At 42.8% G+C, this 15,814-nt stretch overlaps 1 protein-coding gene across 1 annotated transcript in view; it reads left to right on the top strand.

The window, feature by feature from the left end:
- The window catches only part of tenm1 (teneurin transmembrane protein 1), a 173,870-nt gene that overhangs the window by 14,578 nt on the left and 143,478 nt on the right, over positions 1-15,814 (top strand). The window contains exon 3 of the mRNA XM_069531343.1: positions 3,104-3,421. Coding sequence (XP_069387444.1) covers positions 3,104-3,421 — 318 coding nt within the window. The remainder of the gene's footprint in view (positions 1-3,103; positions 3,422-15,814) is intronic.

The following is a 15,814-nucleotide window of genomic DNA, read 5'->3' as shown; positions in this document are numbered from 1 at the left end:
TGCTGGTGACAGGAGGAGAAATGGGGTAGCGCGTGCTGTGATGGATGGCCTTTATGCAGGTCATGTGTGGTGTTAAGAGAGAAGCCGCACCTCTTCAGGAGCGCGCTGCTGTGCAGGGTTCAGAGTGATCAATAGATACTCTTTCCACTACCCCAACCTCCTGCTACTCCGCAAGACCTACCCACCATGCTAACAAGCAACATTAGCCATTCATAACAGTTACGACTCTTGACAAGCAGGTCGCTCAGGGGATTTCATGGTTTGAATGCCACCTGCTATGGATTTTGTCGTATTGTTCACCATGTAGCAACCCGTCGATGGCCATTAGTCATCATCATGTTCGATGGACAATATTACGGCGTCAAGGGGCACTTGCCTTTTTCGACAGTTACTCAGCCTTTCTGTTTCCATAACAAACAACATCCCCTGCCATCAGTGTCATATGGTAAGGTGCAAAAGACCCCCAAAGCAGCCTTTGAAATGTCAATGGCAGCCGCTTCTGTGAAGCACATCTGTTCATCTTTGGGCAACTGAGCTATATATAGTATACCCTACCTAAGTAACCAACTGTTAAGGGGGGACACAGCCTCCAGTGACATTTTTAATGGATTACAGTGTTCCTGACAAAGATCAGCCAATTCATTTCTCCTCTAATTCCCCACCCGCCTTCTTCATATTTTCCCTTATCTTTTAAACTCTGTCCTGTCCTCTCCTCCCTTCCTTTTTTCTTTTCTCTTCTCTTCTCCCAGCTGTTTATTTTCTTTAACATTACAAATTCTTCTCTGTCCATTTAATCCCACATGATCCCTTTCATTGCCCCATCCCTAAGTCTCCTTCAATTACAAAGATACAATTGATAAATGGACAGTTAGTCAGCTAGATCCACAGCTCATTAGTTTGTTTTCCTGCTAATTAACTCAGATTAATTAATTCAACAATTTGATTCCCAACATTTTGTTAACAAAGCCAGAAATCGGTTACAGTACACACATGTTTAAATTATTCACAAGCAACAGACTTACAAGCATTTGATCTCCTGTGTATATATGGTCCTTTCCATAAATTGTTATATAAATATAGAAAATTTACAGAAAAAAAAAATCCAACTTTATTATGTTTCCAAATATTGAGAATAAAAAGAGAATATAAAATGTTAATTGCTATATTATTAATACACAAATACACTACTACTAATTATGTTCTATCTTTATTTTTATAAGAAGTGCAGCGTCTCTTACTAACTTATTTAATTCTGGTGTCTTTTTAATATTTACATCATTTACTGTAAATGTTTTTTAATCCACATTAATGTCTATAGCTCCTCCTTTTTGGCTACATCACAGGATACGGCAACCTAAATGTAGACTGACATACAAAACATGGGGTTAAAAATCTGAGTAGGTATTTCGTGGGTCCAGATTTACTGAGTGGTAATTTAGATAAACGCATAATTCGACATTCATTTAACATATCACCACAGAACTGCAATAACAAACGTTTTTGATAGAAGAGTGCTTTTCAATACCTACAACATAAATATTAGTTAAGATGACAACCCTAATCCTAAGGCCCGTATCTTTACCTTCATTTGTGGATATTGTTGTATTTTTCCAAACAATATACAGCTAATTTAGCACAAACCATTTGGCACGTTTTCAGGGCCCCTGTCAGTCTGGGACCCTCAGGCCTAGTTTGGAGTTGAGCCTCGGTGAGGGAGCCCTGTCCCCCCCGTTCACCAGTGGTAATTACACCCTTGGGTAAACAGAATTTAGATGTGTTTATCTTCCATTACATCCAAGACTGCATTACAGTGAAATTACAACCCAGACTGTTTTGGCAGATATTCACAAGTGCTTTGTGTTATAGCAGAGTTGAATACATAAATTGTTGATCTTCTGCTGAAGTGAGTCGGGAGCGGCAAACCATAATGGCAGGAAATGGGAAGTTATTCAAAAAAAAACTGATTTCCCCTCTAATCGTCTACTAAAATGCGTTCTGGTGTTATAATGTGTTTGGAAACAAAATTTTTAAGGTCAACTTTTTCTAGTTTTACAGCCAGTCCATGTTTGTTGCCACAAGGAAATGGCCTGTTTGCTCCTGAATTGCCCTCTTGCAGCCAATTTGAGCTAAACACAAGAGCGTGTAGTGGTGACCAATCATGTCCTGGTTTAATTCTGGCAGAACAGTGTGTGAGCCACTGATGGTCTTGACCCCATCAGAAAGGCACAGCAGGACACGTGGCTGGTCAATGGAGTGGTCAACAGGACTGAGGCTTTTATTGAAACACTGCGGTTTGTGTGTGGAGGACCTGACCTAACAGAAATATTAACTGCACTAAGTGAGAAGGAGAGGAAGTCTTTGTCTCCTTCCTCTGCATTCACTGGAGTCTTTTATGGTACCTGGCTACTGTGGTTTCTCTATAGATTTTGATTTATTTCTTTTAAATTACATCAGTTCCATCACTTCCACTCATACGGTCCAAACAGAAAACTTGTGTGGCGAGGAAGAAAATTTACTTAACTGCCTCTGCAGGAAAAAAAAACTAGAGCTCAATTGAATTGAATAGAATTGAAGTGTAACCAGAGGACTGAGACAGTATATCTGATGTTCTCAGATAGCAGGTTAATGCTCAGGATTGGAGGGTGTTCTAATACCTGAAAGCATGTGAGGCTCAATTTTTCTCTCAGTCTGAGTCAATATTAATAAGGTTTGATCTTTATCTGATCCCTTCACCCCACCAAAGAGAATATAGATGAGATCAGTGCACTGTTTGAGCAGCAGTTCAATACATCTTGAGCTCAATAACACACATCATGAAGCCCAAACAGGATATAGCTGCACTGCAAATGGTTAAGAAAAATCAAGGGTGGCATTTTGATTTGCACGTCTGCTGCAAAACTTTTAATAAATGCTTGCTCAAATAACAGTCTATCTCTGGACATAATTTGGGAGGTGCTCAGAGTTTGGCTTGTGAGTGCCTCTCTCAAACAAACACCTGGTCAGATTAATTGCTCAGGCAAATAAATACACACGCTGGCTTTAGAGGCTTTGCAGCTCTAAGTCTATATGATCTTAATCTGCATGTCTCTGCCTCCTCCTGCAGATTTAGACTTCTGCCAGGCTGGGCAGATGAGGAGCCCTGACTACCACATCCACCAACAGCAGCAGCAGCGTCAGGAGGAGGAGGAGGAAGCGCTGTGCACCGGGCCGGTCACTCATGTCCATAGCCGCGCGTACTCCCTGGGTGTGGGCTCCGACGTGGACACGGAGCCCGAGGTGGACCCGTCTCCCGCTCACGGCCTGCAGCACATGTGGATGCGTGGCCTCAAGTCTGAGCAGAGCTCCTGCCTGACGAGCCGCGCCAACTCCGCCCTGTCTCTCACTGACACTGAGCATGACAGGAAGTCCGAGCCTGACAACGGTGAGTGCAAACCATCTCTTATTACATTACATACATCATTAGGGGATTGTCCATCAATGTGCAAGAGGCCCTAGGGGAGATCAAATTTTATTTTAGCAGTTAATGTCGTCCAGAGTGTTTTTTGTGCACCACTTTTCTCCTTGATTGTATTTCTCATTATACCCTCATAGTCTCATAGTATAAAAAGAACATTTCCGCCAACGAATGCAAAGAAAAACAATATTTAACATTAACTTGTTTCAAGGCTTAAGTTACAGCCTTGGGCAATTACATGATTGAAGCTCTCAGTTCTTTAACTAAAGCAAATGCTTAAGTTCTTCTCTCTTTGAACGCTCTTTGATGTGACTAAATACAGAAAATGTGCTATTGGTTATTTAGTCTCTGAAGTGAGCTCGAAGTGGAGGTGAAACTGGGGTTAGCTGAGGATGGAGCGTGAGGAAAAGTCCAGTGACGAACGGGAAAGGGGATTGAATATCCATCGAAAGCTGAGGCAGATTTTGGTTTATGGCTTGAAGGGAAAGGAATTGTAGGGGTCAGACATCTACAGTACCTGACTGGCTGCCTGAGGGCAGCTGACAACCAACTCTGTGGGAAGACTATACCCTGGAAGTAAGGAGAAGTTGAGAGGCGGAGGTGAAGATATGGGGGCCAACTAGAGAAGAGTCTGGGATGGTGCCAGCTATCTGTCTTGCACTGCTGGGCTTGGCTGGGCTCCCTGCAGATAGAGAGTTAGTTAGAGGTGCACACAAACAAAGACAGAGCTCTCCAACCCATCCCCAAGGGCACTGTCTGTTTATGTGCCGCAAAAAGAAGGTGGAACGTATTCACTGGCTGGAGAAAAGGAAGGATGATAGAGAGAGAGAGAGGGGCAAAAAAGAGAATTAGAGAGGAGAATAATAAGAGAGAGAGAGAGTGAGAAATGCTAATGAGAGAATAGAAATGGTAATGTAATGGTATAATTAGAATGAGGATAAAAGGGAATGAGTGGTTCAGGGTAAAACAGGTGAAGGAGAAGCTGAATTGGAGTGAGTGTTAGACAAGATGGTGAGAAAAGCGGAAGACTTAGACAAGGGTAGACAGGGATCATAGGAAGAAGGGTTTAGGATGTGCCTGTTACTGGGACGCACCTAGGGGTGCTGTTTAATGACAGCCAGATTGGACATGGAGTCAGCCTCGTGCCTCATCACACGGCGGAAGAGGAGAGTGAGATTGAGGGGAAGTGGGGAGCGCTCACAGCATTAGACAGTAATCAATTTGTGATGGCTGTGTGCATATGGACCAAAGTTATTACCATTTGAGATGAGGGACTCCATCTTTATCCAGGGTCAGGAGAAACGCTGGAAAAGAAACCGGGGGGGGAAGCAGATGCATGAGAGGAAACAGAAGCAAATGAGGATGAATGAAGCCACAGGAGTGAGAGGATTTAAATGTTCAAAGCATTTGGCTGCACTGGTACAATGCACCCAGAGAGCGGGTTTATGTGTGGATTCCATATGTATATAAAGCACTGTGCATTATGTTCTTGCTCTTCCTTGCACACACTTTCTCATCTTTTGTCTCTTTTTTCTTGCATTTTATCCTTTATTTGGCGAGGTTTTTCTTTCTCTCCTCTCTCCGACACCCCTTCATTTATTCTCATCCACTTCCTGTCCATCTCCCTCTGACACGTGGCCAGGTGTGTCCATGTGTGCCATCCCCTAATAGGAAATACATTATGAATGTCACATATCTCCCCATCAGCACAACAGAGTCTTGCATGCCCCTCTGTTCCCACCGATAATGAAAGTTAGAGCCACTCGCAAAAAAAGATGTTGGCATAAAGGGGCTGATATCAAAAAGCTGGTGTCCCTGCCAAAATGAAAGTGCATTTTAAGTCGGCCCGACCTTGCACTCCCTTTGTCTTCAGAGCTCGCCCCCTCCCAAACCCATTAATGATGTCAGCTTGAAACTGGCAGGAATCCTTTTGTTCCCGGTCTGATTGAAGCTGACAAGTCAATTTAGTCACTCTGTTTGTGTGTGTGCGTGTGTGTGTACGTGCGTGCATGTGTGTTTGAGTGTGAGAAAAATAAAAAGGAGAGCGACAGATTAAGAAAGAGTAAAGGAGAAAGCGGTTCAGCTTGTGTGTGTAGGCACGTTTCTAAAGACGTCTGTCTTCATTCTCCCCTGTGTGCACGTATGTGTGTGTGTTTGTGATAGGGTGGTGTGGGGTGCATGTCCAACTGTGACACCTCCCTTGAGGAAGGCTGCGGGCATCCTCGAGCACCAGTCAGACCTGCTGACAAACTCAGGGAAGCATCAACACCCCGATTTGACGACAGAGCACCGTTAGAACAGAGGAGATTGGCACTAGAAAGGAAAAGTGCAGTTCAGCTAGAGTTTACTGCTGACACACATGCACACTCACACACCCAAACATGATGTTGCCAAAACTATATGCACAGCTATAAGTGTTTGTTACATTAACTATGTCATCAGCCCTGCAACTAATTATCAAAATAATAGACTTGTACATGGGGCGGGTTTCCACAAGATTTTGGAACCTTCAGGTTTGATTTGTTTCCATTCAAACCAACTAGCATGAGTAAGGCAATAAAGGTGGGTGATAAAAACCTGACAACTCTGTTTCATCCCCAAAGGTGTTAGAAGTGGGCGAGGTCAGGGCTCTGTCCATGCAAGTAACATCTTTCCACAGCAAATTTGAACCTAGCTCTGTGCATAAGGGCTTTCTCATAATTAAACGAGAAAGGGCCTTTCCCAAGCTGAAAGCACATAATTGTCTGAAATATTGTTTGCTGCAGCAGTAAGATTTCCCCTAATTGAAACTGAGCCAACTAAACCATTAAAAACACCAGCAGACCAAAGGTACTTTGGCCATGTACTGGAGTATACAGCAGAGGAATACGTACACATACACATATATTTGATACCGCTGAGCACAACTTAAGAAGCGTGTGTGTGTGTGTGTGTGTGTGTGTGTGTGTGTGTATGGTATTTATGTTGTGGAGACCTAAATCTGTTTAGACAGTCACATTATGGGGACTTGTCTTCTTTATGGGGAAAAGAACCACATCCCCATGACTTAAATCATTGAATTTTAAGATAGGCCAAGGTTAGGTTAGAGTAAGGATAGGTTTAGACAAGCAGTAATCTCCATTAACAGATTCTGCATATTCACATGCAATATTTTGGGGCTGAAAGTCTTCTGGTTTCTGTTCTGAGTCGGACCAATCACGTTTGAGCTTTGGTTGCCCGCAGGTAAAGACATTGACACATTGACTGAAAGACATCAGCTGTCATCTTTTTAAGAATTCATCTCCATTCATATGCACATAGCTGTTACTAGAGATAAGCTAAAATGTTGTCTGGGCCTAAAACACCTACAAAAGTATCAGTGTACATTTTCTTAGGAAAAAAGTTTGACTCATGCAATAATATAAACTAGTTGGACTGTAACTGCCTCAGATTGCCGTCTCAAGGTGCCTAATACGAGAACCAAGAGATATAAGGTTTCCTTCATCCCGGTTGCCATTCACATGGTAAACAGCAGGTTTACCTGTAGTCTGTGGATTGTTTATTGTACAAATTGTGGAGATATTCATTTTATTGGTGCATTGAATATATATTATAGAGTCTCTGAACCACTCTGTAAACTACATGTCTTGATGTTGTCCACCAGTGTGTAAGTGTTTGGTGTGTGTGCGTTGTGTGTGTGTGTGTGTGTGTGTGTGTGTGTGTGTGTGTGTGTGTGTGTGTGTGTGTGTGTGTGTGAGCACATTTGGGGGTGCAAAAGGCACATTATGCATCAGTGGTCTAGCAAGACAATGAATGTGTTTTTTCTTCCAAAAATGTCCAAAGCAAAAGTTCAATGATGATGCTCATTTCTTTAGTGGGAGCAGTGAAAATAAATGTAGAGAGAAGAGGAGGACTGAAGAGAGTTAGAGAGAGAGAGAGAGAGAGAGAGAGAGAGGGAGAGAGAGAGAGAGAGAGAGAGAGATTTTGTGTCAGCCTCCAAATCACTGCAGTGTGCAATAATAATAAAAAACTACATTAGCTGCATTATCTGGGTTACAACACTGTGCTATAATGAGATGCTAATTAATTGACCACTTTTTCATTAGTTTAATCAGTTGCAGATTTACTCTAGCCCATTGTCTGTCTTTTCTTATCTTTTTTCCCCCCTCCACTTTTGGGATTGACACATCGGCATGTAGCGGACGGCCTCCTGGTTTTACATCACTGCACTTTTCATACGTCGCCCTCTGAGCAGAAAAAGGCTTCTTAGTCAAATGCAAACAGCAACTAAAGGCTCTCATTATGGTAGATAACATCCTGTGCTAAAATGCTAATGTCTGTGTAATTACCGTGGCATGAGTAAGCACTTGATTCTGATTGGCCGCAGGACGTCCATTCTTTTTGTGAAAAAAAAATTGACAACTCCCTTAAATGTCTGATCACGGAGCTAAATTAATATACTAGAAAGGTTTAAGTGTTCCATTTATGCCATGCACTGAAGATAATGGTTTTAAGAAAATGGGTTTTTCAAATTGCTTCAAACATTTACAGTCCCCGTGTTAACAATCAAGCCTTATGAAAGCAGCAGCACTGAAAAACATGCTTCAGAATGAATGTGAGCCCCCCCCAACATCAAGACATGTTACACCTCATCTGTTAAAGCTCCTGGCTGTGTTAGTACTGCAAACACGACAGGACACAAAGACATTAAACAGCAAAACATAAAATATGATTTATCATACAGACTTTTGGCCTCTACAGGAGCAACAGTGAACATTGTTTCACAGTAGCATAGCTTGTGCTCAGATTACCTTGAATGGTTAAATTATTATGGCTGATAATCAAAATCTCTATTCAGACAATGAATGGGATTTTTACCTCTGGAAGCACGCTGTTGAGCTCTTTTGACAATGTAGCGAAAGGGGCTGAATAGCTTTTATTATTTTTATTTTGTATCCCCAGTAATTTTCACTCCTATTAATATGCTTGTCCAGAAAATGAAGGATAAGCTAAATGAATGTTCTCCACCTTGAATAAATGTGAAAGTTACTCTGCAACAGAGTAGATGCCTGCCAGGTTTATACTTACCAACACTAAATGAGCCATATTACCCCCAAAATAGATTGCTGCCATTAGACCTTCAAATAAAGTCATTTAAAATATTTTTTTTCTGTGTTGCTGTTGTCCTTACCTTGAAATAAGACAAGCATGAATGTTACCTTAAACATAAATGTTACATGCTGGCTATAAACTAGGTTGTGTGAGGGCCTCGGGGACTGCACAATGTCATAGAGGGCCCCTCATATCCTTTATAAACACGGTCCATTATTTTTATAATGATGTGCCAAAGTTTTGCAGTCAAGTTTGGCCAAGCTGTGTTCAAGTAAGTGTTGCAGAAGGTTAGCAAGGGCATAAAGACAAAGGGCTGGAGAGTGGAGTGAAACACTGACCTTATGGTTTAATGAGCGAGAATGCAGCAGAAAGAAAGACAAAGAGAGGGCGCAGGGATGATGGGAAGACGGAGAGGCACGCTGACAAGTAAAGACGCTGCACAGGATATTGGAGAGCCATCATCAAAAATCCTGTTGAGATTGAGCTTTTAGTTTTAATTTTGGCCAGCGGTGACTCGACATGTGTTAGAGCTTTGTGTGAAGCACCATTAGAAAGACTGATGGAACCTGGTGAAATAGCAACAGGTGTTACACAGAGTAAGATTTCATAAGGGGATAAGATTTTTTAGGATTTCTCTCCTTTATGATGCAATTCTGACATTTATTAGGCAATCTGGACCTTTAATTAGAGAGTGAGGGGAATCACAAATGTTTCATTCGAGCTCTCTTATCCACAAGTGTCAGATAAAAGAATTTAAGCAATGTGAATGAAATGGGTTTTATTTCGTCTTTTTTACCTCCTGACATTGGAAGATACAAATTCCCTTTTGGCAATGCTGGTGCTGCGGAGTCAGGAAAACTACGATACCCAGAGAGACAGAGACAACCGCCGATGTGCCAATGCAACCTTGCACGCACAGGTTGCATCCTCGTGTCTCCTCTATCTTCCGTGGCGTGTCTGTTTGTGCGTGCGAGCTGAGGTCTAAGTGGCAACACCAGGCAGACAGCCATGTAGTCGTAGTCCCTTCTTGCCTTCCAGAGGCCCAGGGGGGTTTGCAGGAATGGATTTGTCTATTAGCTCGTAAAGAACATTGCTCAGTGCCATATCGATCATCTGAGCTGTAACGTTTAGGGTCTTTAAGTTGTAGAGTTGATCTAGTGGTACACGGACTCCCCCGGCTATTTTACCAGAGTGAGAGATGATCAACTTAACCCTGGTGCTGCGCCTGGCCAGAGGAAACGCTATAAACACATCCGCGAGAGCCAGAAACAGTTTTCATTGAAATACCCATTCAGCCGTCAAGGAGAGGCTGAAGAAACGCCGCAAATCCACCAGGTGCTTTATTGTAGCAGCAGCTCGCTCATATGCTTTCCCCCTTCTCTAATAGCGGTCTCATCACATAGTTAGCCATGCAGGCCTCTGTTCTTGACAAGCTGTCAGAATGTTGGACCCCGCCCTGTTGTCCTAATGATGGACCTTTACAGCTCACTGATCCAAAAGAAGACCCACTGGTCTGAACTGCTGGATGATGGGGGGCTTAGGGATGTGTGTCCATATGTGTGTGTGTGTGTGTGTGTGTGTGTGTGTGTGTGTGTGTGTGTGTGTGTTCAAGGCAGAGACAAAAAACGAGAGAGCGGAGGATAATTTTCTGTCTGTCTCTTTCTGTGACTGCCCCTCCTCCATTCTCATCTCGCTGCCATGGCAACAGTCATCAAATCAGAACATCAGCAGTAGCTTTCATCTCACGCCGTCCACTAGCAGCTCACAGGCTGTCTGTATACATAAAGTCTGTGATGTTTCCATCACAGTCCGTTCTTTGCCATCTTAATAAGCGGTCGCATTCTGCACAATTCAGCGTTCACCTACACAACAGGGGAGGTGAGCTGTTGTTGTTTTTTTTCATAATGAACAGTTGAATAAATGGGCTCAAAAACAGTTTTTAGCTTCCAGCGCTGTTTGAGTATTAAAATGAGAAGAGAGCATGATGAGTGGCACATGAATAAGCTCACAGCAGAAAGAAACAATAGCCCTGAGAGTGTACCGAGAGATTAGTGAAAATCAGAGTGCTCCGCACTCGGGTAAGAGAGGCTGAGAGGGGGCGGAGGACACAAAGGTGTCTGTATGGACACACACACTCAGATGCCCACACACTCGTGCTGTATTGTGCTCTCTGTGTGTGTGTGTGTGGGGCCCTAGGGAAATGTTTTTGTGACCGGTGGTAGAAAATGCAGCCACAACACAGCTGAACTGGCAATGAAATGGTTGCCATGGGGCAAAGGAAGATTTTCAAAATTCCAAAACTTCCTTCTCTTCCTTGTTGTACCTGAGATGTCTGTGCAAACACCGGGAAAAGATGCTGGTTTCTATGAATGGGCAGCTAAAACGTCTGATTGATGGAGAAAGTTAAAAAAAGTAAGCAAATCAATATTCTGCACAATAACCTGCTCAGTGTGACTGAATGGTTCCTGTCGCTGAGCAGGCTGTGAAGAAAAGCTCATCAGAATAATAATCCTACAAGTTCAGTATAATTCTTACAATCACAATTGTCATCTGACCCTGCCTGCGTAGGGATTTGAAGACATGCAATTAACTATTGCTGCCATTTTAGTTTAACCGCGTGTAGTAATGGCCGCTCCACTGTCGTAGTTGCCGTACTGCCAGGGACGCTTCTGCCATAGCGGCACCGGTGCCAGCGTTAAAGACTGCCATCACGGTCGCGGTGCCAGTAGTAAAGGCTGTTGTTACATGGCACGGTGCCCTGAGCCTGTCAGACCTCCAGGGTGCGTACACCACCTGTCATTATCAGCTCTCAGCCCTGGCAGCAAGGGACGGCTAATGGTCCACTGGGTCTCACCCAACAATCTGCTGACCAGTATGAGTGCTGCTGCTCGGACGGCTGGAAGCACACACACACACACACACACACACACACACACACACACACACACACACACACACACACACACACACACACACACACACACACTATGCCCGTGTGTCTGTGCACATGCATGAACACACACATGCGAGTGCTCAGGCATGTGCAGGCTTCAGCACAATGTAAACTGTGGCCACAGCTGATCATGGATTATCATTACAAATAGATTGCTTAAATATACATTATGCCTCCTCACACATATTACCAGTACTAGTTTGTTGTTTAATTTAGCACTTTATCTTGTCTTGATGATCAATCAAAGCACATTCAAACACGGCATGAGCATCCACACACACAGGCACAGATTCACCCCACCCACCACATTTAAAGCACTTTACAGTTCCGTTTTTTTCTATTCACCCATTCACACACATTCATACAATGAAGCACTTTCTCTATCATACACTCATACATTACCGACCTTCTGGTTAGTGGACGACCCGCTCTACCTCTTGAGGCTATACATCTGTTATTACGAATGTGTACACACTTTAAACATTTAAACATTCATATACCTCTGCATTTATATAATAGACACATGAAGCTTTTAAATATTGTTTTGTACTTGTGTCCTGGGAGAGGGATCTCTCACCTATGATGCAAATTGTGATTTGTGGAACCAAGCTATGCAAATACAACTTGAATGATTGGTTGATTGAAAGATCTAAAAAAAAGATTATACACTAAACAAGCTAATGATTTATGAGTCTATTTCATTCTCACACTTTGACCTGGGATGGACTTGTTCTGCTCACTGGAGAATTGTTTGTATGATTTATTGTATTAGATATCAACCTTTGTCACAGGCAGATTTTAATTGAAAAAGCCACAATAGGACTTTGGAAAGCCATTAGTTGTTACGGTTAATTAAGGTAAACATTAAATGAAGAGAGTTTAATTGGCTTCTCTTGATGAGGGTAGGGATCTGGGGTGACCAGAATCTGCATATGTAAATAACTGAAAACTCCTGCAGGCCCCCCCCCCCCCCCCACCCGCCTGCACTTTCTTTCTATGTTTATTTTCCCCTCTGTTTGTGTCATTGTCTTTCTCTCTTTCTCTTTATGCACACCCAACCCACACACACACACACACACACACACACACGATCCAGCAACTACGCCATCAGCCATACAAATGTGGTGCTTTTGTCAAAGTGACATTGATGTGATGTATGTACGTGCTAAATGCTCAACTGGCGCTCCCTGAAGAGGTACATTTGTTAAGATGAGACATGACAGATTGGCACAAGACATTGCCTTCATATTTACAATATATGGATTCATCCCAGGCCGTATCTAGCAGGCTGTGTTTATTTTTAGCTTTTCATTTTAAAATGAGGATGTTTTGTTGATACTTGTGTGCCCACCAGTGCTCATCATCACATGCTTGATTGACCGCTTTCTCCTCATGCTCAATTTTAATTTGTATGCCGTCACACTGTGGCAAAGATTGCAATTTATGAAAAAAAAAATATTATAAGCATCTTTCTTCCTATTTTTCTTTTGTTTTTGCAAGTCCTCCGAGCAGCTGCCACCTGTGCCAGAGGAGAGGCCGTTAATAGCGCACCCAGTCACTTTGGGAGACAGATCACCATAACATCAGATAGATAATCATGCTGTTAAATAAATGCTGAAATGTTAAATGAATGCTACTTAAGCATGAGCAGTTTATGGGTGGCTTGGGAGACGGGTGGTGTTACATGGCAGCTTCCGAGCTTGAAAAGTGTGTGTGTGAACGTGTATGTGTGTGTGAGGCGAGCAGATGATTGCTTGGTACTGCTGTTCGGTCACCCGGTCATCCTGCTGCAGTCGGCAGGCTCCTCATGGCCAATGCAGGGCTCCTGCCAGTGTTTCACGAAAACTCAATGTACGTGCGCTGGTCCAAACAGATGCTCAAAATGATATTTCCAGATAGTGTTTACGTGCGTCCATTTGTGGTGGGTGGGGTGAGTCTGTGCATGTGTGTGTGGATGCTTATGCCGTGTTTGCATGTCTCCATGTGCTTCCAAGCCATTGTGCACTTTGTATTTATGTGTGTGCACGTGTTTTGCTCCAAACAGATGTTTTTTTCCGATGTGTGCATACTAGTTGAATTAGATCAACACCAGCCGAGGCAGTGAGCCTGGCCAAGGCGGATAATATTCACTGCTCGCTGTGGCAAACACTACACCACACACACACACACACACACACACACACACACACACATCACACAGACTTTGTAAAGTGAGATATAGAAAAAGCACACGCAGGCAAACCTTTACATTAAACCTACTGTTACATTTTCGGCTTTAGCTGACTCCATAGAATAAATTGAAACAGTAGATTAACTCAAGGTGAATCATGATCGCAAGTAGCATTGTAATAAAGAAATAACAGGCAATCATTTAAAAGAAAGGTAGGCAGGGAAAAAGAGAACTTATTCAAATAAGTAAATCTGCTGGTAGTGATTGTAAGATTTATCATGAATGAGTGGACTTAATTTCCCTCAGAGGGTCTGGAGTTTATGTGCTGTAGCCTTTATAATAGCCCTTCTGTGTGTGCTTGTTGAAGTAAGGATGCACATTTGCTCCAACCTAAAGGTAGAAACCATTGCCCCTTAGTTACAGCTGCTATGACAGCCAAATAATAATGAAAATAATAACTGCTGATTTATTATCAAAAGTTTTAGTTACTGATAAGTTTCAGCGAGTTAAGATAACGTTATCTCTGTGAGTTGAAAACAGTCTCCCTGTGACTTTAAGTTATTCCAGTTGACTTGTTTTAAAACTAATACCCAGTTCAAAGTATGCACTTAATGTAGGGCAATAAAAATAAAAAAGGCTCAATATATATATTGATATACTGCTCATGAGGTGAGGAGATTACACCAGTTATTGATCTACTTCAGATTTGTAGATATATTTTGCTCAAGTGAGCAAAATATATTTACAAATCTGAAGAGCTTCTAACATTATCCAAAACCAGCTCCTGAACATGGCATGTTACCCTTTTTTGACAGCCATGAGCTAATGGGTATAATATGATGTGACAATAAAGATCATTTAATTTTATACTCATCACTTTTGGGACAATATTTTTCCCCATTTGGACGTTTTTTATCCTTGCACACAGCCTGGATGCTGGCAGAACATTTGCATAAAGGCAACAGACACAAACATGAGGTGGGGTGAATGTGACATGGATCAGGGTAATTCAGAGGGGCAACTAATGAAGAGCTCCTTGGTCTAATGCTGGGTCACTACTTGAAGCAGTAAGCTAGCCAGACATCTTGCCCTTTTGTTTTGCTTTAGCAAGTGGAGAAATCCAAAGCCTGACAGATCTGGGGGAAGGTGGTTGTCTTTGTACATACTGTTGAAATATAATTTTTTTTCTGCAATAGGAACGTATACAATGGGCATTCACTCCCGGGTCAAACGGCTCTGCAGTAGACACAGGTTTTTATCGGCTCCAGCTCAGATCATCAGTGAAGGAAACATAACACCGGGGGAAAGAGGTAATTTGGCAAGACAGAGAGGTGAGAGAGTGCCTCAGTTTACGGTGCGTTCTCAACATTCATGATGCACTAGGGTGAAAAAAAAAAAAAAAAGCCAATTCCTCTACTGGTAATTGCCGTTTTTAGCAGGTTTACCCACATTAATAAACCTGCGTACATCTGCTAATTCTGGTGTAAAAGCGGTATCAGTGGCTGGTTCCCCTTTTGTCCGTCCGTAACCTCAGGGTGCACTATGATCTATTCAAAGAACTACACATCTGTGGTTCTCAGACTGAGTGGATATGCTCCAGCAGTTCTTAAGGTCTCTTTCCCTCCCTGGAGGAAACGGGTGTTGCATTCAAGGTACATTCATCTGTTATTGTTTTTTGTTCTCAGTGTTGGAATAAAGCGAGTTTTTGCTGCCCCGTCTGAATAGGGAACATACTTGATTTGGGAAAAAGCAGAAATGAGCCTGTGTGTGAAGTGTTGAGTGATGATCACCTCGGGGATACATGAGGCGACCCCTTTCGTGGCTGCTGAGCGAGGCAGAGAGAGATAATGGGGTATGCGGCTGACAATAGGTGGTTGCAGTTCCTCTGTCTAGTCTTTTTTTTTTGGGTCAGCACCAGAGATGGGTCAGCGCACAGACTGGAGGAAACAAGGAGAAAGAAAGAGCAAGAGCAAGAGTAATATCTCATATGTCTGTCCTTGCCCCGGTTTGCCCTCAGTCAAATCCTCACCATTATGCTTTCATGCCTGATTTATGTGATGCGGGTGACGCACCAGGATCTTTTTCTTTCTGCTTTACAAGACAGCGACCGGAGATGTGGCGACAACCTTAAACTAGGACTGATGCT

This window comes from Paralichthys olivaceus, chromosome 9 (assembly GCF_024713975.1).
Source record: "Paralichthys olivaceus isolate ysfri-2021 chromosome 9, ASM2471397v2, whole genome shotgun sequence".
Taxonomy (NCBI): Eukaryota; Metazoa; Chordata; class Actinopteri; order Pleuronectiformes; family Paralichthyidae; genus Paralichthys; species Paralichthys olivaceus.
Note: the sequence above shows the minus strand (reverse complement) of the source record. Positions and strands in the feature narration are given on the sequence as shown.